Genomic DNA, 25,286 nt, shown 5'->3' with positions numbered 1-25,286 from the left:
ATATTTCTGTTGCTTTGAAGGTCCCAATGAGCACAGTGGCCTCCATCATCCACAAATGAAAGCTGTTTGGATCCACCAGGATTCTTCCTAGAGCTGGCCGCCCATCTGAACTGAGCGATCGGGGGAGAAGGGCCTTAGTCAGAGCCTTCCAGAAGGACAACTATCTCTGTAGCAATACACCAATCCGGCCTGCATGGTAGAGTGGCCAGATGGAAGGCACTCACTCCTTAGTAAGGCAACCCACCTGGAGTTTGCCAAGAGGCACCTGAAGGACTCTCAGACCATGAGAAACAAAATTCTATGGTCTGATGAGACAAAGATTGATTGGCATCATGTTTGGAGGAAACCAGGCACCATCCCTACAGTGAAGCATGGTGGTGGCAGCATCATGCTGTGGGGATGTTTTTCAGAGGCAGGAACTTGGAGACAAGTCAGGACTGAGGGAAAGATGAATGCAGCAATGTACAGAGACAACCTGGATGAAAACCTGCTCCAGAGCACCCTTGACCTCAGACTGGGGAGACGGTTCATCTTTCAGCAGGACAATGACCCTATGCACACAGCCAAGATAGCAAAGGAGTGGCTTCAGGACAACTCTGCGAATGTCCTTGAGTGGCCCAGGCAGAGCCCAGACCTGAATCTGATTGAACATCTCTGGAGAGATCTGAAAATGGTTGTGCACCGACACTCCCCATCCAACCTGATGTAACTTGAGAGGTGCTGCAAAGAGAAATGGACAAAACTGCCCCAAGATAGGTATGTCAAGTATTGAGCAAAGGGTGTGAATACTTATGTACATGTTTTTTTTTGTTTGTTTTTGTTTTTTTTTATTTGAAAAGAAAAAAAACTTTGTTGTCATTATGGGGTGTTGGGAGTAGAATTTTGAGGGGGGTGGGAATTTACTCCATTTTGGAATAAGGCTGTAAAAGTGAAATGCTGCAAATACTTTCCAGATGCACGGGATAAGGTGGTAGAATGAGAAAATATGCTGTTAAAGGGGAAAACAAAAACCTGCACAATTCTTACAAAGCCAGTGCTGCTTGTATAAGGTATTTTCTAAAATATGTGGTGTATTGATACAATATTTTAATAACATTTTGCCACAACTGAACAACAGCAACACTGAAGAAATAAATCTGCACTTTAACCTAAAGGGCATTGTATTCCACACACTTTGATGGATCAGTTGGAAAGTGTTTCTGGCAAATAGTCATGAGTCTCTTCAATCCCTGTGCAAAGAAAAATTAAAACACTGCAATAGAATCATCACCAATGAAATGTATAATAGCACCGCAATTCACATCTAAAACCTCCCTCACAATTCACTGTACGTGCTGTTATGGGCAGTCTACAGGTGAAAACATGGCAAAACAGTACATGAGATGTGTGCGTCACATGTGTGCATTCAGCACCATAGAAGCTTGCAGACTGACCGTGGAGACCTTCACTGCTGCACATGCAAATTCTATGGTCTTGTGAAAGCACGGGGCTCGTACTGCCATTGTACGCCTGACTCAAGTCAGGAGCTCAGCTAGTACAGGCCGTGCAATGACAGTAAGATGCACGGTCATTGCACTGGTGCTGTGTACCAGAAGCACAACACAACTACTCCACACACACCTGCCAATTGTGTGGCCTGCAGGACAGACTTACCTCTCACTCTCTGCCCCTATGTCTGGCTTGCACTCAGCGCACGTGACCTGCATGCCAGAAAAAGGTGCGGTGGAGTTGTTTGATGTCCTGGCACATGAACAGTGACGAAATCTGACATCATGCTTTTAGGCCATGGCAAACGCCACTCAAATCCAATATCAGCGTGGCCTCCGAGACGGTAAATGTCGGTGCACAATGCAATAATGAGGCACAGACGTCCTGTGCATGTGCGGTGGTCTGAATGATGGGGATGCAACAGTTGTGGTTTGATTTATAATCCTTTTTCAAGTGACACCACCCCCCAATAAACTGACGCATGATTTTATTTTTTGGTTATGCTCGTTTTTAAAGACAGGAGATGTGATCAGTTGAAAAGTGCAGTCCAAGGTGCTGAAAGAAGAGCTGTCAGCACCGCTGCTTATGGTGTGCCTTTTATTATCCCAACATGCCTGAAAATTATGTAGTTTTTTAAATGACGACTCACTGGAAGAGTACACTTGAATGTTTTCAATGTATTAGTGGAATGCTGCATTTTTAAGTGCCAGAATTGTTTATCATGACATCATAGGATATGACATGATATGACAGAAGCTGAGGAGAGGCACAAGTGATTTTGGCTTTGCTTATGCGCTGGTCAGGAGTGATTGTCACATGTGGACTACCTATGTCAAGGTACTCCTGGATTACAACACTGGTTAATTGTAAGTCATACGCACTCCACAAGCACTGTTCACATCAGACATGCAGTTGCCACGGGCTGACGGCGCAATATTCCCCACGCCTCATGTACGACAGGCGTATAGCATGTATGTGACGAGTACGACGCCTGTACTCTTTCACTCACTTTTCTCTGGATAGCTGCGGCACATCTGCGGGCTGCCACTCACTGCGACCTGTACGTGTCCACCACACATGCAGTGAATTGTGAGGGAGGTTTAAATCAGAGTTATCTTTTACTGTGTAAGATCATTTATTAAATACAGAGCATGAAGTGTCATTCACTGTTGGCAAACAGCTGGCAAAAATCAAAATAAAAAAAATGATTAAAAATTGACATTCATGTGGTGAGTTTGAGCTATAGCAGTAGCTAGTACCAGCTAATCAACCCTTTTATCACTTTACTGTACAATACAGAAGGTGTCATGAATGCATTGGCCATTTGTTTACATAACTCTACAAAGTGCAAATAACAAGCTTCTTTAAAAGAAGAAAAATGTCACTGTTGTTACCATCTGCTTTAATTTAAAGAAACAGCATTCTGTCAGGATTGCATTTGACCATCATCACTGACAGATACTCTAGTAGGGAATATTTATAAAATCTTCTGAAAGTAGGAGTGAGTTCAGGCATCAGTGCAGATGAAACATTTTTCTTTGATTATTCAGTGTAGGAATATGTCACATATAACACATAATCCTCATTTACGCTGGTGTGACAGCTTTTGTGCATTTCAGGAAATAGTAAGGCAGCAAAACTGGGCTCACCATGTAAATTAACCTACAATTAATATCACTTTTTGTGTCTATAAAGACTCAAAGAAGAACAACAATTTATTTTTGAATCCACAGCACAAATCTACTCTTCGAATGCGTTTCTTTACACAATTCAGTACAACAAATTAAATCTAAAAATCTATGAAAGTAAAAACTGATTATTTTAAAGATGGTGCAATTCAGGTTAAGAATCTAATAAATGAAGGTTACTGTCTGGGACACTAATCCCACTGTCGTAGGGATTTATGTAGATGCTGTGTGTCAACGAAAAATCTCACCTGGATGTATTTTCTTTGCGTCTCATCATTAAGAACATGAGCCACGTGTTTGGAGAAAATCTTTTCTCGACCAGTACGGGCGTGGATACCCACCATGGTCACGCCAATAGGCCATGGAGCATTACCAATAGCCATCTGTAGATATGCATCATTTGCCTACAAAACACATGTATGGAGAAATACAAAAGTAAACGCAGCTATACAAACTGCTCAGAATGTGATACAATCATAAAAAGGGCTGTGAACATATACATTTACATACTTTGACATATTCTCGCTCCAACATGAACTTAATGATGTCTGTGATTGAGTCTTTGATGTCAGCTGGTATACTCTGAAAGAGATCAATTGTGAAACAGCTATTACAAACAAAAGCTAAAGTCAAAACATGGCTGAGAAAAAGAAAACTTTTGTGTAACCCGTTTATCCTCTCCAGAAACGTTACCTTCTTTCTGAGTTTTCTGAACAGAGGTTTGAGATAGGACTCGGTCTGTGAGTGTGTTGCGCTGTCCAGTTTCCCTTGAACACTGCGCTTCACGTGGTCTTCTCGACTATTCAGATCTTTGGCCCAAACACCGAGAAGAAACTACAAATTAAGACAAAAGAGTAAAACAAAACAAAAACCTAGAAAAATAGTCTACAAAACATAAATATCTTTTTTTTTCCATCTGATGGCATAAAAAAATAAATGTAAAATTATTCAAGTATTTAATTGTAAAATTTAACCTTTCAATGCACACTATAATCACTAGGGTTGAGCAGCTGTGCAAAGTCACCATGATGATGAGTTTGTACGACTGGTCAACACAAAGAGGCCCGGTCCTCATTGGTGCGTGTGACATGGCAAATAACGCAAAAAATAAATCCAAGATGTTATTTAAAAAATAAATAAATAAATAATAACAACAACAACAACAATAAATCCTCTTCCTGGGGTTTTGCAGACATGCATCAGGCTGTCATAAGACCTACACAGGTGCTCCGACAGAATGTCGCGGGAGGAGACACCGTGCTGCTGTGCTGGCTGTTGGCCACTGTGGAGTGTGCTGCTGCACTCACACTCACACACACTTCAAGATATCAAAAAGGTCACCTTCCTGGAGTTCTCTAGACATGTGAAGGAGACCGAAAAGAAAAGAAAAGAAAAAATAAATAAAAAAAACAGCTTTTCAAGACATTACCATTTGGTGGAGGAGGACTCAGGCTCTCCAAACACCAGGTGACAGCTGAGACTTGCTGTTTCTTGGCCCATGAGTGTAAATTAACAAATAGCATTTAAATTTTTTTATTTAATTTATGGACATTTTAATGACCATAAAATAAAGGTGATATAATCACAGTATTGGCATAAACAATGTAAAATGAACACCACCCTCAAGTTCATCAGTAGAAATTTAATTTCCACATCTTACCCTCAAAACTTTGTCAATAACTTCTTGATCTCGGTTATCATCTCCTGTGCCCAGAGTTTTCCCAAGAGCCTACGGAAGAGTTTCAAAATCAGAGACTAATCAAATTAAGCAGACTAATAACCTACAACTAAATATGCAACTATTTTGATCAATATTCATGCAATTTGAGTAAATTAATTATTAAGCAAGAATTCAGAAGTAGCAATCCATTTAATTATGGCTAGAATGTAACTGAGGCAGAGGCTTCTGAATCAATGTACAGTGTGGAATCTACCTCCAGTTCTTCTATCGTGGTGTTTTCTTCATGCACTTGGAGGTCATGCTGAGTGTCCATTTCTCCTGACTCGGTTGCTCCTACTATCTCATTGAGGTATTGCTGGTCGATCTTGTCCATGGCTGCTTTCAGATCATTCCTCAAACCCTAAACACAAGAACAACATCAACCACATCACATATACCCGTAACCATAATAAACTGAAGCGTCCGACAGGATATCCACAGCACACATTCAGGATCATTTTAGAATCAGTGCACGCAGCTGCAGCTGTTTGTGCCTACTGTGGAAATTCAAAGCAGGTGTACAACATGCACAATAACAATAAAAAAAACAGCTATGCTTTAATATTCCTACATTCAATATACCACTGCTTTAGAAGCACCAGTTGGCTTATTAGCCTGCAAGACCATGCGATTAGCAAGAAGGCCACATCAGGGGAGGTGATGGTCTCATGGTTAAGGCGTTGGGCTTGAGACCAGAAGATCCTCGGTTCAAATCCCAGCCTGACTGGAAAATCACTAAGGCCCTTGGGCAAGGTCTTTAATTCCCTATTGCTCCCGGTGTGTAGTGAGGGCCTTCTATGGTGGTGAACGTGAGGCATTATTGTAAAGCGCTTTGAATGTCTGATGCAGATGGAAAAGCACTCACACATTCAGTCCATTTACATAAGCAACCTTGTGCCACCATGGCCCCCAAAAATAGGGGGGTTCACTGGTGTTCACCTGTATCTAAGAGAACTCAAAAACACAGAGCAAAATATGCAACTGTGTTTACAGAGTTACGCAAATTATGTGACTCCACTTACTCACTCCATTACTCCTGTGCTTATCGTGGTAACTGCAGGGAATGTCCACAATGTAACTATGAAATCAGGTTAAATATGTTTATCAAATTTTATAAAAATGGAATCCATTTTTATAAAATGGAAATTGAATTTATAAAAATGGAAATTTTATATTTTAACAACGTTAAAATATTTAACATCCACCCCCTTTTTTCAGATGCACCCTAACGTATAATTGTGTGTGCGTGTGTGTCTGCATATACACACACACACACGATTTTTTATTTATTTATTTTTTTTAGATTCTCTCACAGTTGAAGTGTACCTACAATAAAAATTACAGACCTCTCCATTCTTTGTAGGTGGGAAAACCTGCAAAATGGGCAGTGTATCAAATTCTTATTTTCTCCACTGTATCTTGGCTGTGTGCGCATGATGCTGCCACCACGCTTCACTGTAGGGATGGTATTGGCTTGGTGATGAGCTGCTAAAAAATGGAATAGTTCTGACCATGTTAAATGTTTACTGTCCAAAGTAAAGGTCAAACCATGTTGACGTCCAATTGAGTCTATGATATACGCATGACATATGTTACTATGCAACACTCAGAGAGAGAGAGAGAGAGAGAGAGAGAGAAAAAGAGTTCTCTGTGCTAGTCTTTTCTCAGCTGGTGCTGGAGAATCAAATAAAATCAGAATCAGATTAAATCAGAAAGCCAGAAAGATCCAACAAGCAGAGCACAAACCAGCAAACAAAGGTGACTTTTTGACCTCTTAAAATAGGTCAAGGTTAGCCATCTTTGAACTTGTCCAAGGTCTGCATCCCAAGAACGCTCCCTGTGAATTTGAAGACCCTGGCAATAGTAAGTCCCTTCGGCTGCTCCCTTGTTTGCACTCGGGGTCGCCACAGCAAATCCAAGTTGGATCTGCATATTGAAGACCCTGGCAATAATAGGACCGAACTTATGCTGAGCACAGATGGACAGACGCAAAGTCTTCACAATACCCCATGGCCATATTTTGGCCTCTGTTAAAAAAGACTTGTTGGGCAAAAACAAACAGAACGTAGCTCCTTCACTTGTGTGACTCCTGCTTATACAAAGCTAGCCATTGTAACAGAACACTTCCAGTTTCTTGCACAAGACACTTTCACAATAAGAGCATAGGACAAATAGATGAGGTCATCATAAATCAGATGCAGAAGAGATGGGAAAAACATTGTGAAACCTTTTTTTTTTTTTGGCTTTTTAAAATGTGCTGGGGGGTCATATAATTGATTTATTTTAGGTGGGCATTTTAGGTAGGCAAAAAAATAATTCTGAGTGGGTGTTTAGCCAACTTTCTTCAAAAAAGGGGTGGGCTGATGCTTGACCCTGGGCCCTAAGACGTGTGAATATGGTATAATAAAGATTTGTACAAAGTTACATGAAATTCCTACAAAAAATTGAGAGGAGTTGCTGTTGATTTCAGAATGCAGGCACCCAAGGATGAAACTAATTAATTCCAGCCTTGTTAATTAAGGGCCATAACTGTGGTAAAATAAGCCCAACTAGAATGATATGATAATATGCATATTACCAACCTATAACAAGGACTTGTACCAAGTTTCATGAAATTCCTCCTAAAAGTGTGAGAGATGTGAAAGTGTGTTGACTTCAGAACACTTATACCCTATTTGAGATGGACAGACAGATAGAGGAAGGGAAATCGCCTTCGGACCTTCAACCAGCAGGGGATAAAAAAGTGGTCAAATTTATTAGGATTGTAACACAATTACAATCATGATTATTATTGTACAAGCTATGGTTTCTGACTTCTCTTTCAGGAGTTGTGGTGAGGTGTGGTGTGAAGAAAGAAAATCAATGAGGGGAAAAAAAAAACAAAAAAAAAACAAAACAGCAACTGTATTCTCAACTGCAAATATTCAAATGTGAACTCTCGCAACCTTTTAAGTGTTACACTCCTGACAATTTTGGCTACTTTCTGTAACAGCTTTAGAAAGCATTTAGGAAAAAATACCGTTACCATAATTCTGGACCACATTATTGGACATTATCTGAAACAAGTTATCTTATCATAATGTAAGTGAATGCTAAAATATGAAGGGGGGGGGTTGCCATTTATTTATAAAAATTACCCAGTTGCAAATCTGCTTTTGGTCATTTTCTAAAGTTACTCTATAAAGAGGATAACTTTATAGATTGGCCACAAAATTCCAAAAACATTCAGCCCTACCTTGTTAACTTCTGGGGTAAGAATCTCAATCTTCCTAAGTCTCTGGAAGGCATCATAATCTGACTCTCCAAAAAGACGGATTGGCTCCCCTCGTTCTCTAAGCCGTCGTATTACCTGCCCAACCACAACAATGCCAAGCACAGCTTTGTCATCACATATTACAAGACAAATATACTGAGAGGGAATTGTTATTTTTTCATTCCAACTCACCTCCTGCCGTGACAGGGTCATTGGCAGCTTCTCTTCCGTTAGCTCCAGTTCTAACGCTGGATTAGTTGAGGTGGATGATTCATCTTCCACTGACTTTTCAATCTTAAGGACAACATGAAGGTCAACAAAAGGAACTAAAATTAATAATAAAAATGATGAAGAGATGATCTGGAGGTTCATATTAACTGGATGCATGAAAAGTGTCGTAAGTGTTTGTGAGATGAGCTCATGATTGAAGGTTAACAGCACATTTATGTTGTTAACCTATATAAAAATGGATACCTAGTATAAAAAAGCAAAAATACATTAAGAATTACCATTCAACTGATAACGTCTGACAGTGACATTTCACTGCTGAATGCATCATCTGACTTTAAAGGTTTCATATTTTTTACTTTGCAGTGTACAATTGACAATTGATTGTTAACATTGAATCGGTGTGTAACTTTGCAAAAACAATGTCGGACTCTGTAGTTTTCTCTGGGCCCCTCCCCAATCGGACCGGGAGTGACATGTTTAGCCGCATGTTCTGCTTGAATTGCTGGCTGTCTGAGTGGTGTCCAAAAAATGAGGTAGGCTTCATAGATAATTGGCAAAGCTTCTGGGGAAAACCTGGTCTTGTTAGGAGAGACGGCATCCATCCCACTTTGGATGGAGCAGCTCTCATTTCTAGAAATCTGGCCAATTTTCTTAAATCCTCCAAACCGTGACTATCCAGGGTTGGGACTAGGAAGCAGAGTTGAAGTCTTACACACCTCTCTGCAGCTTCTCTCCCCCTGCCATCCCCTCATTACCCCATCCCCGTTGAGACGGTGCCTGCTCCCAGACCACCAATAACCAGTAAAAATCTATTTAAGCATAAAAATTCAAAAAGAAAAAATAATATAGCACCTTCAACTGCACCACAGACTAAAACAGTTAAATGTGGTCTATTAAACATTAGGTCTCTCTCTTCTAAGTCCCTGTTAGTAAATGATATAATAATTGATCAACATATTGATTTATTCTGCCTTACAGAAACCTGGTTACAGCAGGATGAATATGTTAGTTTAAATGAGTCAACACCCCCGAGTCACACTAACTGCCAGAACACTCGTAGCACGGGCCGAGACGGAGGATTAGCAGCAATCTTCCACTCCAGCTTATTAATTAATCCAAAACCCAGACAGAGCTTTAATTCATTTGAAAGCTTAACTCTTAGTCTTGTCCATCCAAATTGGAAGTCCCAAAAAACAGTTTTATTTGTTATTATCTATCGTCCACCTGGTCGTTACTGTGAGTTTCTCTGTGAATTTTCAGACCTTTTGTCTGACTTAGTGCTTAGCTCAGATAAGATAATTATAGTGGGCGATTTTAACATCCACACAGATGCTGAGAATGACAGCCTCAACACTGCATTTAATCTATTATTAGACTCAATTGGCTTTGCTCAAAATGTAAATGAGTCCACCCACCACTTTAATCATATCTTAGATCTTGTTCTGACTTATGGTATGGAAATTGAAGACTTAACAGTATTCCCTGAAAACTCCCTTCTGTCTGATCATTTCTTAATAACATTTACTCTGATGGACTACCCAGCAGTGGGGAATAAGTTTCATTACACTAGAAGTCTTTCAGAAAGCGCTGTAACTAGGTTTAAGGATATGATTCCTTCTTTATGTTCTCTAATGCCATATACCAACACAGTGCACAGTAGCTACCTAAACTCTGTGAGTGAGATAGAGTATCTCATCAATAGTTTTACATCCTCATTGAAGACAACTTTGGATGCTGTAGCTCCTCTGAAAAAGAGCCTTAAATCAGAAGTGCCTGACTCCGTGGTATAACTCACAAACTCGCAGCTTAAAGCTGATAACCCGTAAGTTGGAGAGGAAATGGCGTCTCACTAATTTAGAAGATCTTCACTTAGCCTGGAAAAAGAGTCTGTTGCTCTATAAAAAAGCCCTCCGTAAAGCTAGGACATCTTACTACTCATCACTAATTGAAGAAAATAAGAACAACCCCAGGTTTCTTTTCAGCACTGTAGCCAGGCTGACAAAGAGTCAGAGCTCTATTGAGCCGAGTATTCCTCAAACTTTAACTAGTAATGACTTCATGACTTTCTTTGCTAATAAAATTTTAACTATTAGACAAAAAATTACTCATAACCATCCCAAAGACATATCGTTATCTTTGGCTGCTTTCAGTGATGCCGGTATTTGGTTAGATTCTTTCTCTCCGATTGTTCTGTCTGAGTTATTTTCATTAGTTACTTCCTCCAAACCATCAACATGTCTATTAGACCCCATTCCTACCAGGCTGCTCAAGGAAGCCCTACCATTAATTAATGCTTTGATCTTAAATATGATCAATCTATCTTTATTAGTTGGCTATGTACCACAGGCTTTTAAGGTGGCAGTAATTAAACCATTACTTAAAAAGCCATCACTTGACCCAGCTATCTTAGCTAATTATAGGCCCATCTCCAACCTTCCTTTTCTCTCAAAAAATCTTGAAAGGGTAGTTGTAAAACAGCTAACTGATCATCTGCAGAGGAATGGTCTATTTGAAGAGTTTCAGTCAGGTTTTAGAATTCATCATAGTACAGAAACAGCATTAGTGAAGGTTACAAATGATCTTCTTATGGCCTCGGACAGTGGACTCATCTCTGTGCTTGTTCTGTTAGACCTCAGTGCTGCTTTTGATACTATTGACCATAAAATTTTATTACAGAGATTAGAGCATGCCATAGGTATTAAAGGCACTGCGCTGCGGTGGTTTGAATCATATTTATCTAATAGATTACAATTTGTTCATGTAAATGGGGAATCTTCTTCACAGACTAAGGTTAATTATGGAGTTCCACAAGGTTCTGTGCTAGGACCAATTTTATTCACTTTATACATGTTTCCCTTAGGCATTATTATTAGACAGTATTGCTTAAATTTTCTTAGTTACACATATGATACCCAGCTTTATCTATCCATGAAGCCAGAGGACACACACCAATTAGCTAAACTGCAGGATTGTCTTACAGACATAAAGACATGGATGACCTCTAATTTCCTGCTTTTAAACTCAGATAAAACTGAAATTATTGTACTTGGCCCCACAAATCTTAGAAACATGGTGTCTAACCAGATCCTTACTCTGGATGGCATTACCCTGACCTCTAGTAATACTGTGAGAAATCTTGGAGTCATTTTTGATCAGGATATGTCATTCAATGTGCATATTAAGCAAATATGTAGGACTGCTTTTTTGCATTTGCGCAATCTCTCTAAAATTAGAAAGGTCTTGTCTCAGAGTGATGCTGAAAAACTAATTCATGCATTTATTTCCTCTAGGCTGGACTATTGTAATTCATTATTATCAGGTTGTCCTAAAAGTTCCCAGAAAAGCCTTCAGTTAATTCAAAATGCTGCAGCTAGAGTACTGACAGGGACTAGAAGGAGAGAGCATATCTCACCCATATTGGCCTCTCTTCATTGGCTTCCTGTTAATTCTAGAATAGAATTTAAAATTCTTCTTCTTACTTATAAGGTTTTGAATAATCAGGTCCCATCTTATCTTAGGGACCTCATAGTACCATATCACCCCGATAGAGCGCTTCGCTCTCAGACTGTAGGCTTACTTGTAGTTCCTAGGGTTTGTAAGAGTAGAATGGGAGGCAGAGCCTTCAGCTTTCAGGCTCCTCTCCTGTGGAACCAGCTCCCAATTCAGATCAGGGAGACAGACACCCTCTCTAAAACTTTCCTTTTTGCTACAGCTTATAGTTAGGGCTGGATCAGGTGACCCTGAACCATCCCTTAGTTATGCTGCTATAGACTTAGACTGCTGGGGGGTTCCCATGATGCACTGAGTGTTTCTTTCTCTTTTTGCTCTGTATGCACCACTCTGCATTTAATCATTAGTGATTGATCTCTGCTCCCCTCCACAGCATGTCTTTTTCCTGGTTCTCTCCCTCAGCCCCAACCAGTCCCAGCAGAAGACTGCCCCTCCCTGAGCCTGGTTCTGCTGGAGGTTTCTTCCTGTTAAAAGGGAGTTTTTCCTTCCCACTGTCGCCAAGTGCTTGCTCACAGGGGGTCATTTTGACCGTTGGGGTTTTTCCGTAATTATTGTATGACCTTGCCTTACAATATAAAGCGCCTTGGGGCAACTGTTTGTTGTGATTTGGCGCTATATAAATAAAATTGATTTGATTTGTAAACACAGAAAGAAACTAACAATACTACTAGATCATGCTTTCATAAGCACATGCATCCCACCACTCTGAGGCCGTAGCTTGAAGAACACGGTTTAAAGCGAAAGACAAAAACTGCTGGCAAAATACTTCAAACAGCCCTTGTTCTAACATATATTGTATGCTGCATTTACGCAGAAACCATGATTTGGGTTTTACATCTTAAGCCTTGCACTGAAAGCAAAAACAGAAATGAAGTGTTTTACAGAGCAAGTCTTTATAAAGCAAAACCAAACTAGCAACACAAAAGTACCTGAAACTTAAAGAAGGATAGAAGCTGCTTATTTGGGTAATGTGCAAAATAACAAGCACAAAAAACTTTTTTTTTTTATTCACTTCAGTGCCTCATGCTGAATTCCACACTGCGGCTGTGTCCCACACACTTTGATTTGCAGCTTGCTTTCCTTGTCACCCTGCTTTGCATTTGTTGCCAAATTTGAAAAGATTTTGGTTCTTAATACTGGTTCAACAAAGAGTGCATCCTCCACTTGTGTCTGTGGTTGCTGCATACATAAAAGAATATTATGTATAGCTCACTGACTGTACTGTAAAGGTTCAGACAACTGAAACAGGGTGTAATTTGTGTATGCACTTTACAACATTTTGGTAATTCATTTGGGCTAGTAGAGCAGCACGGCAACTCAGTGGTTATTAATGTTGCTTTGTACTGAGAAAGTCCCAGGCTCAGTTCCGACCCAGTCCTTTTTGTGCGGAGTTCATGTGTTCTCATCATGTTTGTGTGAGTTCCATCTGATTGCTCTGGTTGGCTTCCTCCCACTTCCAAAGGATAGGTGGCTTAATTAACTGTAGTTGTGAGACAAAGCATGACTGAGTTTGCCCGTCTATGTGTACTGGCCCTGTGAGAAACTGGCAGCCTGTCCATGGCGTACTCTGCAATTGGGTGAAAATGTGCCAGATTTGTCCAATAACAGATGGGATAGGCTCCAGCCAACTGTGACTCTGAAACAGAATAAGTGGGTTTTAAAAAAGTGGGATAGTAATTCAGTAATACGTATGTAAACAGAAAAGATAAAACATTATTTTCACAACTCCGTGGACTGAGTAAAATTCAGCAAACACAATAAGCAGAAGAGAACTGGTTAAAAAGTCAAATATTTTACTTCTGGTATCATAGTATTAGTCTGTCTACTGACTGACCGAGTTAGATCAAATGTATTGCAGCATCTTTTACACACATGCCCAACTGGAAAACAAATCTCCATATTTTTAGGCTAATTCTCACTTGTCTTATTGCATGGTAAACTTTGGGAAAAGGTGCCAAGGAAGCAAAGATTTTAGGGACACAGAGTGATTTTCCATACTATCATGCATCCTGTCAGATATTTTCACTGGACATACCTGGCTCACAGGAGTCTCTCCCTGTACCTACAGGTGCAGGCAGCAGAGATGGTTTGGGGGAAACAGCACAGTAAACAGACACTAATGCACAGTTTCCTGAGCAGTTTTTGTTTGTTGTTTTTTGGCAAATATACGCCAATATTTATTACATTGTGATTACAATAAAGAATTACATGCAAGTTTACAAATACTTTCTACATGACATACCATTGAAAAGAACAAAGACAGTATTTAGGTCTTTTTGTATGTGCACACAGGATGACAACTGACCTCACCTGATAGCCACATCTTCTGTAGTATTCCTCTTGCTCTTTACGTGCTAGATCTGCTCTTCTGAAGCACTTTTTCTGGTCCTGAAAACATAAATATTGTTAACTTGTTGTGCATTTCTAATCATTCCCTCAGTCTACCACTCCTGACAGTTATTAGTACAGGTACAACAATATATAATATCAGCTTTGGTTCTTGTATAGATTTAGTTTCTCAAACTTGTTTGCTTAAAGCCAGTTCCCACTACTGTTTTTTTTAACACCTGATGATGTATTGGGTTTTTTTTTGTGTGCAATATATATATATATATATATATATATATATATATATATATATATATATATATATATATATATATATATGTGTGTGTGTGTGTGTGTGTGTGTGTGTGCGCATATATATATAATACCCAATCAGAACATGCAGATGTGTGTAACCTGTAGTAGCAGTAGCATCATAGATTGTTGTGATCAAATGGGGGGCGGGGGATCATGTTTGGACAATTTGTGGTCCACAAAAAGTGAATAATCAGATGTAATTTGTGAAGATAGGGCTAATATGCATGTTTTACTATAATTTTACAGATGGCTTTAGTTTTTACTTCATTACGGTGCATCTTGAAAAAAATCCATTGCTGCTTGAATGTGGATCTGACTGCCGAGTGATGTTAATGCCAGGCGAGCAGTGGTTGTGAATGCACAGCATATCTATTTTTTTTTTTTGTCCTGCAAAAAAGCACAAATTTTAATGGTGTTGAAAACTAGGATTGGAGCTTGAGAGTCCTTTTCAGAAGTCCATTTTTGAAAAATTCCCCAGAAAGGTTTGGTATAAAGATAATCAAAAAATACATGTTCAAGAGTTTCAAAATCAGAGTTACAGAATTTACAGTTATTACTTTCCAGATTAAATCTTTGTCTAAGAAATTCAATACGAGGGTAAATGTCATTTAAGATCTTAAAATGAACTTCTTTAGATTTTGGTGGGACCGGGATAGAGAGGTATCTGGTTCTGATTCGAACTTTGACTTCATCAGGGTAACCTTTTAACAAGTGTATCCTTTTTAACGATAGAGGGACAATTTCAGAAGTGAGAGCATATCTTACAATTTTATTTGTACATTTCCCCCCTTAAAATCAATGTCGATATTAAGTGAAGGAAGCTGTGGTACTAACACCATATAAAGTAACATACCTCTCACTGTATTCACAATCACTTGTGGTATTGCTTTAGTCACCACTGAGTATTGCCTTTTAGTACAATGAACCTTGAATTTTACCTTAAATTCATTATATTTAAGAAACTTGCCACTTGAGTCCATCAGGTGTAAAACAGACCAAATACCTTTCTCTGCCCAATCATAATAGCAAAAAGATTTCCTTTTGAATAATACGTAGCTATTATTCCAGATAGGGGAGTTATGAGGAGTGAAATTGTGCTTATAGACCACTTTCCAATACGAGGTCTGTCAATAAAGTATAGGTCCTTTTTATTTTTTTAAAAAACTATATGGATTTCATTCATATGTTTTTATGTCAGACATGCTTGAAACCCTCGTGCGCATGCGTGAGTTTTTCCACGCCTGTCGGTGACGTCATTCGCCTGTGAGCACTCCTTGTGGGAGGAGTCGTCCAGCCCCTCGTCAGAATTCCTTTGTCTGAGAAGTTGCTGAGAGACTGGCGCTTTGTTTGATCAAACTTTTCTAAACCTGTGAGACACATCGAAGTGGACACGGTTCGAAAAATTAAGCTGGTTTTCGGTGAAAATTTTAACGGCTGATGAGAGATTTTGAGGTGATACTGTCGCTTTAAGGACTTCCCATGGTGCGAGACGTCATGCAGCACTCTCAGGCGCCGTCATCAGCCTGTTTCAAGCTGAAAACCTCCACATTTCAGGCTCTATTGATCCAGGACATCGTGAGAGAACAGAGAAGTTTCAGAAGAAGTCGGTTTCAGCATTTTATCCGGATATTCCACTGTTAAAGGAGATTTTTTTTAATGAAAGACGTGCGGACGGATTGCAGCGTCGGCTCGCAGCCGCCACGACGCTCTGCCACTGGAAAAACACCTCTGTTGGAAGCCTTAAGGACAAGTTGGAACATGTCCAGCTGTTAAACAATTTCTCATATACTCACTCCACTGAAAGCCATCAAAAGCCGCCTGGATTTTACAAATGGTTATCAACACGGAGGTGTTTTTCCTGTGCCGCCGCACCGTGCTGGCTGCATCCCGACGCGCGGACCCGTCCGCACGTCTTTCATTAAAAAAAATCTCCTTTAACAGTGGAATATCCGGATAAAATGCTGAAACCGACTTCTTCTGAAACTTCTCTGTTCTCTCATGACGTCCTGGATCAATAGAGCCTGAAATGTGGAGGTTTTCAGCTTGAAACAGGCTGACGACGGCGCCTGAGAGCGCTGCAAGACGTCTCACACCGTGAAAAGTCCTTAAAGCGACAGTATCACCTCAAAATCTCTCATCAGCCGTTAAAATTTTCACTGAAAACCAGCTTAATTTTTCTAACCGTGTCCACTTCGATGTGTCTCACAGGTTTAGAAAAAATTTTGATCAAACAAAGCGCCAGTCTCTCAGCAACTTCTCAGACATAGGAATTCTGACGAGGGGCTGGACGACTCCTCCCACAAGGAGTGCTCACAGGCGAATGACGTCACCGACAGGCGTGGAAAAACTCACGCATGCGCACGAGGGTTCAAGCATGTCTGACGTAAAAACATATGAATGAAATCCATATAGTTTTTGAAAAAAAATAAAAAGGACCTATACTTTATTGACAGCCCTCGTATAGCAGGACCTGTTCATGGAACTTAGATAACTTAATAGGACGTTTGGACAAACAGAAATCACATCTCAAAAACAGATCAATACCCCCACATACCTCAAATATTTTAAAGGGAATATGAAACCAGAAATCATTACTATTTTGAGTAAATTGCATTAACCATTTCAATTTTATCATACCATTCATTGCCTCATAATCAATTACATTTAAGCCGCCTCCATCTAATGGTTTTACTGAGTCTCCTTTTCTGAGATAGTGATGTTTATTTCTCCAGATAAAGTTGAAATTCGTTTGGTTAATTGATTTAATTAGAGTATAAGGGATAGCTATTGAGAAAGCGGGATACATTAGTCTAGATGAAGACTCAATTTTGGTAATCAATATGTGTCCAAATAATGATAAGTCTCTTTGTAACCAGGCGTTAAAAATCGATTCACTTTTCTTTTTATAAGACACAATATTTAGTTCTTCTCTAGCTTTATAATCTTTTGTAATTATCACCCCTAAATATTTCACTTCTTTTTTAACTGGGATTTCATACAGATCTATTAGTGGATGGTCATGTATGGCCATAAGTTCACAATTTTTTAAATTCAAATGAAGTCCAGATGCTTTAGAGAAAACCTCTATTATTCTAATAACCAGGGGGATCTGGTCCAAGCTCTTAAGAAAGACTGTGGAATCATCTGCAAGTTGAATTATGCTCAAATTCATTAATACATTTAAAGGTTCAATTTCTGGGCTATTTTTATGAGAATAGCCAACATTGCTGCAACTAAAATGAAGACTAAAGGACAGCAAGAGCAACCTTGTCTTATGCCACGTTTGACCTCAAATCTTTTGGAAGTTCCCTGAGAGAGAGAGACAGAACTATTTATGTCATTATACAACATGTTAATAACCTTAATGAATTTAGAGCCAAAGCCAAAGTATTCTAAAACTTTCAAAATAAATGGATGCTCATGAATCAAAGGCTTTATAGAAGTCTAGAAAAAGAATGAAACCTTTATCTTCAATCAGATGATTATAATCTAAAAGGTCCACCCAGTCTAATGTTATTAGAGCTGTTATAATGAGGTTTGTCAACAGAAAACATAAAATGGCATTGTTAAAACAGGGGCGGAAACTTAAAGGAACAAACGTATTCATCAATGAACATCTGACTAAAAGAAACGCAGACATCGCCAGGAAAGCTCATTTCTTAAAAAAGCAGGGAAAAATTCAACAGACATGGACATCCAACTGCAAAACATTTATCAAGTTGAATGGAACACCAGAACAAGCGAAGGTTATGGTAATCAGGAACATCGAGGATCTGGACAAATACGACCAATAAGGTATGAGGACACAAACACATCACAACACCATGACAGACCAGAGGAACCTATTCATCTACTACATCATCTACATCTGGAGACAAGAAGGATATAACTCAAAGGATTGCTGATCATGGAAAAGTAGAACTGAGAACATTTAAATACACAGACCACAATGTACTGGACTTGGAGCACGATATAGACCCGGACAATAATTTCTTCTCAAATATCAACGACAGTTGTTGCTATTATACAGATGAACAGTTTAATCGGATCATTAAAACGGATAACAAATTATCAATAATCCATTTCAACAGCAGAAGTCTATATGCAAACTTTAACAACATTAAAGAATATTTAAGTCAATTTAAAAAAAAAATTAACACTGCTATATCAGAAACATGGATCAATGAAGATAAAGGAATGGATTTTGAACTGGATGGATATGAATTTAATTGTGTAAACAGAAAGAATAAGAGTGGAGGAGGAGTGGCTGTGTATGTGGATAAGAACATGGATTATAAAATAGTAGACAATATGACAACTGTGATTGATAACTTATTAGAATGTATAACTATTGAAATATGTGAAGAAAAAAGCAAAAATATATTAGTCAGCTGTATATATAGAGCACCAGGATCTAGTATTGAAACATTCACTGACTGTATGGGAAAAATGTTCTCAAAAACTAATCAAAAAACTGTGTTCATTTGTGGTGACTTAAATATTGATCTGCTCAATCCAAATAAGCATAAAATAACAGATGAATTTATCAGTATAATGTACAGTATGAGTTTATATCTAAAAATCACCAGGCCAAGCAGAATTACATCCCATAGTGCTACCTTAATTGATAATATATTCAGCAATGATATTGAGAATAACACTGTGAGTGGATTATTAATCAATGACATTAGTGATCATCTACCAGTTTTCATCGTTTATAATAGAAACCATCGGCGGAATCAGCCAGAGGAGAAAATAAAATACAGGCGAGTGCGGACAGAGGAAAACATGAACACACTAAAGAAGGATTTACAGGAGCAAAACTGGGAAAAGGTATACAGTGAAAGTGATGTTGATAGTGCATATGAAACTTTTTTACAAATATTTACATCATTATATGATAAAAATTGTCCAATTAAACAAGACTACAGAAAACAAAAAATCCAAGCTCGACCATGGATGACGAAAGGGTTACGAAATGCATGTAATAAGAAAAATACACTGTATAGAGAATTCATAAAACTAAAGACTAAAAAAAGCAGAAAATAGATATAAGAAATACAAAAATAGATTAACTAATATTATACGGGTATGTAGGAAGGAATATTATAGTAACATATTATATAATAACCAAAACAATATTAAAGGAATATGGGATATATTAAATAGCATTATCAAAAATGGTAATAAAAAACAGAGTTACCCTCAGTATTTCATTGATAATAATGTAAAGAAGGAAAATAAGGATGAGGTAGTCAACGGTTTTAATAATTTTTTTGTAAATATTGGACCAAGCTTGGCAGAAAAAATTCCCAATTCCCAACCTGAGGATTGGGATAATAATCTCATAGAAAGAAATCCCTGTTCAATGTTCCTCACAGCAGTGGATGGAAAAGAAATTATAGACATTGTGAATAATTGTAAATATAAAACATCTACCGATTTAAATGAAATTGATATGGTGGTGGTAAAACACGTCATTGAATGGATTATAGAACCATTAACATACATCTGTAACTTATCATTTCAAACCGGTAAATTTCCCAATCAAATGAAAATAGCTAAGGTTGTGCCGCTGTATAAGACTGGGGATAGACACCACTTCACAAATTATAGACCTGTTTCTTTGCTTCCACAATTCTCCAAATTATTAGAAAAGTTATTCAATAATAGATTAGACAAATTCATAAATAAACATAAATTACTTACTGATAGTCTATATGGATTCAGAGCACATAGTTCAACATCACTTGCATTAATAGAATCAGTTGAGGAGATTACAAACGCCATAGACCACAAATTACATTCTGTTGGAATATTTATAGACCTTAAAAAGGCTTTTGAAACAATCAATCATGATATATTAATCAGTAAACTTGAACAGTATGGGATTAGTGGGTTGGTGTTGCACTGGGTGAGAAGCTACTTAAGTAACAGAAAACAGTTTGTGAAGTTGGGGGAATATACATCATCATGCTTGGACAATGCTTGTGGCGTCCCACAGGGGTCAGTATTGGGTCCAAAACTGTTTCTAATTTATATAAATGATATTGTCAATGTTTCCAAAATATTAAAATTAGTATTATTTGCAGATGACACAAGCATTTTTTGTTCAGGGGGAGATTTGCAGGAGTTACTGAGGAGGATCAGTATAGAAATGGGAAAATTGAAAATATGGTTTGACAGAAACAAATTATCATTAAACTTAAGTAAAACAAAATACATGTTATTTGGCTATTGTAATACAGACATACAGGTTCAGTTACAAGTCGAGGGGGTAGATATTGAAAGGGTACATGAAAATAAGTTTCTGGGGGTGATAATAGATGATAAGATAAACTGGAAGACTCATAAAACGTATACAAAGTAAACTGTCAAGAAGCATTTCAGTTCTAAACAAAGCGAAACATATTCTGGACCACAACTCACTCCGCATTCTTTACTGCTCACTGGTTTTACCATATTTACAGTACTGTGCAGAGGTATGGGGTAATACTTATAAAGGTACAACACAATCACTATCAGTAATGCAGAAAAGAGCTATAAGAATTATTCATAATACTGGCTATAGAGATCATACAAATCCACTATTTTTACAATCCAAATTCTTAAAATTCACAGACTTGCTTCATTTTCAAACAGTACAAATCGTGTATAAAGCAATAAACAATTTACTTCCAGCAAATATTAAAAATATGTTTTTTAACAGATCAGGGGATTGCAGTCTGAGGGGGAAATTTAATTTAAAGCATCAGTGGGCACGAACAACATTAAAAGGTTTCTGTATTTCTGTCTGTGGGGTGAGAATGTGGAACAGATTGGGAGTGGGGCTCAAGCATGAACCAGTTCAAACAGCGGTACAAAAATATGTTTTTTTCTAGGTATAGGGAGGAGGAAGGGTAATGAGGGTTAGGGTGTTTTTGTTTTTTGCTTCGGCTTGTAAATATATAGTATTTTGTATGTAAGTAGGTATGTGTAGGTGTATATATGTATATGTATGTTGATATATATATCAGTTTAGGTGTGTAGGAATCTATGTGTATATGTGGCAAAGGGTATTACTGGTTGTGGGGAAGAAGGGGTAGGGATAAATAAGCTGATGCTTCACCCTACCCCTTTTCGGACATGTTGGGTACACAGTAGGAACTTTTTTGTTGTTGTCTTTACTGATCTATCTTGTAATTGTTGTTGTTGTTGTATCAAATGTTCGAAATAAACAGTTTTCATTCATTCATTCATTATGTATAGATCTTTCTTTAATAAATCCAGACTGAGTTTCACTAATTATCTGTCCGATATCCACTTTTAAGGGATTTGCAATGACATGTGTAAGTAATTTTAATCAACATTTAATAAGGTTATTGGTCTAAGGTTTTCAATATACCTTTTATCCTTGCCAGGCTTGGGTAACAGAGTGATTATGCCTTGTTTCATTGCAGACATTAAGTTATAATTTGCAATACATTCGTTTATGGCATTAAATATCAATTCCTTAATGTCCTCCCAAAAGAATTTGTAAAAGTTTGAAGTCAGGCCATCTTGACCAGGAGCTTTATCTGCTGACATTTGTTTAATAGCTGTATCTAACTCCTTCATCGTTAAATCTGAGTCACATAGCTCTTTAATTCCAGAATCAATTTGAGGAACATGTTTAATACTCTCTAGAAATGATAATGATGCCTCATGTGAATAGGATGAAGAATACGGTTTAGAGTAAAACTGATAAATTTCTTCTGCAATTATTTTTCTATCAGAACATTCTACATTGTTAACCATCAAGGCATTTATTTGATTTCTTGCTTTACTTCTTTTTTTTCAAGATATAGAAATAAGAATTTGTTTCTCCTTGTTCAAACCAATTTGCTCTGGATCTAATACAACCCCTGGCAAAAATTATGGAATCACCGGCCTCGGAGGATGTTCATTCAGTTGTTTAATTTTGTAGAAAAAAAGCAGATCACAGACATGACACAAAACTAAAGTCATTTCAAATGGCAACTTTCTGGCTTTAAGAAACACTATAAGAAATCAAGAAAAAAAAATTGTGGCAGTCAGTAACGGTTACTTTTTTAGACCAAGCAGAGGGAAAAAAATATGGACTCACTCAATTCTGAGGAATAAATTATGGAATCACCCTGTAAATTTTCATCCCCAAAACTAACACCTGCATCAAATCAGATCTGCTCGTTAGCCTGCATCTAAAAAGGAGTGATCACACCTTGGAGAGCTGTTGCACCAAGTGGACTGACATGATTCATGGCTCCAACATGAGAGATGTCAATTGAAACAAAGGAGAGGATTATCAAACTCTTAAAAGAGGGTAAATCATCACGCAATGTTGCAAAAGATGTTGGTTGTTCACAGTCAGCTGTGTCTAAACGCTGGACCAAATACAAACAACATAGGAAGGTTGTTAAAGGCAAACATACTGGTAGACCAAGGAAGACATCAAAGCGTCAAGACAGAAAACTTAAAGCAATATGTCTCAAAAATTGAAAATGCACAACAAATGAGGAATGAATGGGAGGAAACTGGAGTCAGCGTCTGTGACCGAACTGTAAGAAACCACCTAAAGGAAATGGGATTTACATACAGAATAGCTAAACCAAAGCCATCATTAACACCTAAACAGAAAAAAAACAAGGTTACAATGGGCTAAGGAAAAGCAATCGTGGACTGTGGATGACTGGATGAAAGTCATATTCAGTGATGAATCTTGAATCCGCATTGGGCAAGGTGATGATGCTGGAACTTTTGTTTGGTGCCATTCCAATGAGATTTATAAAGATGACTGCCTGAAGAGAACATGTAAATTTCCACAGTCATTGATGATATGGGGCTGCATGTCAGGTAAAGGCACTGGGGAGATGGCTGTCATTACATCATCAATAAATGCACATGTTTACATTGATATTTTGGACACTTTTCTTATCCCATCAACTGAAAGGATGTTTGGGGATGATGAAATCATTTTTCAAGATGATAATGCATCATGCCATAGAGCAAAAACTGTGAAAACGTTCCTTGCAAAAAGACACATAGGGTCAATGTCATGGCCTGCAAATAGTCCGGATCTTAATCCAATTGAAAATCTTTGGTGGAAGTCAAAGAAAATGGTCCATGACAAAGCTCCAACCTGCAAAGCTGATCTGGCAACAGCAATAAGAGAAAGTTGGAGCCAGATTGATGAAGAGTACTGTTTGTCACTCATTAAGTCCATGCCTCAGAGACTGCAAGCTGTTATAAAAGCCAGAGGTGGTGCAACAAAATACTAGTGATGAGTTGGAGCGTTCTTTTGTTTTTCATGATTCCATAATTTTTTCCTCAGAATTGAGTGATTCCATATTTTTGTTTCCCTCTGCTTGGTCTAAAAAAGTAACCGTTACTGACTGCCACAATTTTTTTCCTGATTTCTTATAGTGTTTCTTAAAGCCAGAAAGTTGCCATTTGAAATGACTTTAGTTTTGTGTCATGTCTGTGATCTGCTTTTTTTCTACAAAATTAAACAACTGAATGAACATCCTCCAAGGCCGGTGATTCCATAATTTTTGCCAGGGGTTGTATAAGCTCCTTGTGCCCTTTGAATAAATATAATTGATCTAATTTGGCTTGTAACTTGATAAATTTAAATCGTCTTCCTCTGATAATACAGTTTGTCAACAGTACTGATTAATTTCTTGAAGCAGTTTAAATTCTATTTCCTTCTGTTGTCAGCATCTGGCTTTACGAAATTTAACAGCTAGATTCCTGACCTTATACTTGAAATATTCACACTTTCTGCAGTGAGTATCAATATCCTTATCCTTCTTAATTAGCGTCAGCAACTTTTAATTTCCTCAACAAAATCATCTGAGCTTAACATATAGACATATAGAACATATATGATCAAACAGCCAAACAGATTAAAAAACAATAAGCAAATTTAAATCAACACCTTTGACATAAAGCACTGGTTAAGTCACTGGTTTCTCGCGCTTTGTTAATTTGTTTGGTGGGGGAATTGTTTCAGACTGGAGGAGACGCTAATTTGTCAAATACTCTTCTACATATTTTATAAACAGAACACTGAGTCTAAACAAACAAACAAAAACAAACAAACAAACAACTTAAAAACATGCACATTTTAACTTGGGGAAGTCTGAGTCCAAAACACGTTTTTCTCTCTTCACAACCAACATCCTGGAACGTTTCGAATTACGGTTTTAAAAGCCGTCTTTTTTAAAGAGAAAACCAAAAGCACCAGAGCTAACGTTTTTAGTATCAATGCTAGTGCTACCTAGCTAAACAATTACAAGACACTCACGTCAACAAGCTGCGTCTCTTCGAGAAGTTTCCTCTTCCTTGCGATTTCAGCTTTAAGTATATCCATTCTTACTACAATATTCTCGATACGTATTTCAAAATATTACCACATAAGCATGATAGTGACGAAACACTGTGCTAACCCGGAGGTTAATGTGAGAATGGACGTGCAGAATTTCAGAATAAAAGCAGGAACATTCTTCTTCTTCTTTAATTTCAATTTATTTTTTCAATTTATTTTCATTTATATAGCGCCAAATCACAACAGAGTTGCCTCAAAGCGCTTCACACAGGTAAGGTCTAACCTTACCAACCCCCAGAGCAACAGTGGTAAGGAAAAACTCCCTCTGAGGAAGAAACCTCAAGCAGAAACCGCTTCTTCTCCTTCTTCTTCTGTCGAGTTTATTGGCTGATTGCAAAACGACACGGAGCATTACCGCCACCAATTGTT

General features: G+C 38.0%; 1 protein-coding gene across 2 annotated transcripts; it reads right to left on the bottom strand.

Moving 5' to 3' along the window:
• Window positions 1-1,052: 1,052 nt before the first annotated feature.
• On the bottom strand, window positions 1,053-24,991 carry prpf18 (PRP18 pre-mRNA processing factor 18 homolog (yeast)). Of its 2 annotated transcripts, XM_034176680.1 has the most exons (11): window positions 24,837-24,991; window positions 14,201-14,278; window positions 13,926-13,952; window positions 8,342-8,443; window positions 8,132-8,245; window positions 5,111-5,257; window positions 4,837-4,905; window positions 3,870-4,010; window positions 3,687-3,758; window positions 3,425-3,580; window positions 1,053-1,229 (listed from the first exon to the last, which is right to left on the bottom strand). In XM_034176680.1, exons 1-11 carry the CDS (start codon window positions 24,900-24,902, stop codon window positions 1,149-1,151), a joined length of 1,053 nt encoding a protein of 350 aa, XP_034032571.1. In that variant the 5' UTR covers window positions 24,903-24,991; the 3' UTR covers window positions 1,053-1,148. The 2 variants fall into 2 exon arrangements, with proteins under 2 accessions (XP_034032571.1, XP_034032572.1); XM_034176681.1 differs by lacking the exon at window positions 13,926-13,952.
• Between the last annotated feature and the right edge of the window lie 295 nt (window positions 24,992-25,286).

This window comes from Thalassophryne amazonica, chromosome 8 (genome assembly GCF_902500255.1).
Source record: "Thalassophryne amazonica chromosome 8, fThaAma1.1, whole genome shotgun sequence".
Classification (NCBI taxonomy): domain Eukaryota; kingdom Metazoa; phylum Chordata; class Actinopteri; order Batrachoidiformes; family Batrachoididae; genus Thalassophryne; species Thalassophryne amazonica.
The sequence above is the reverse complement of the archived record's forward strand: the minus strand, read 5'-3'. Positions and strand labels throughout refer to the sequence as shown.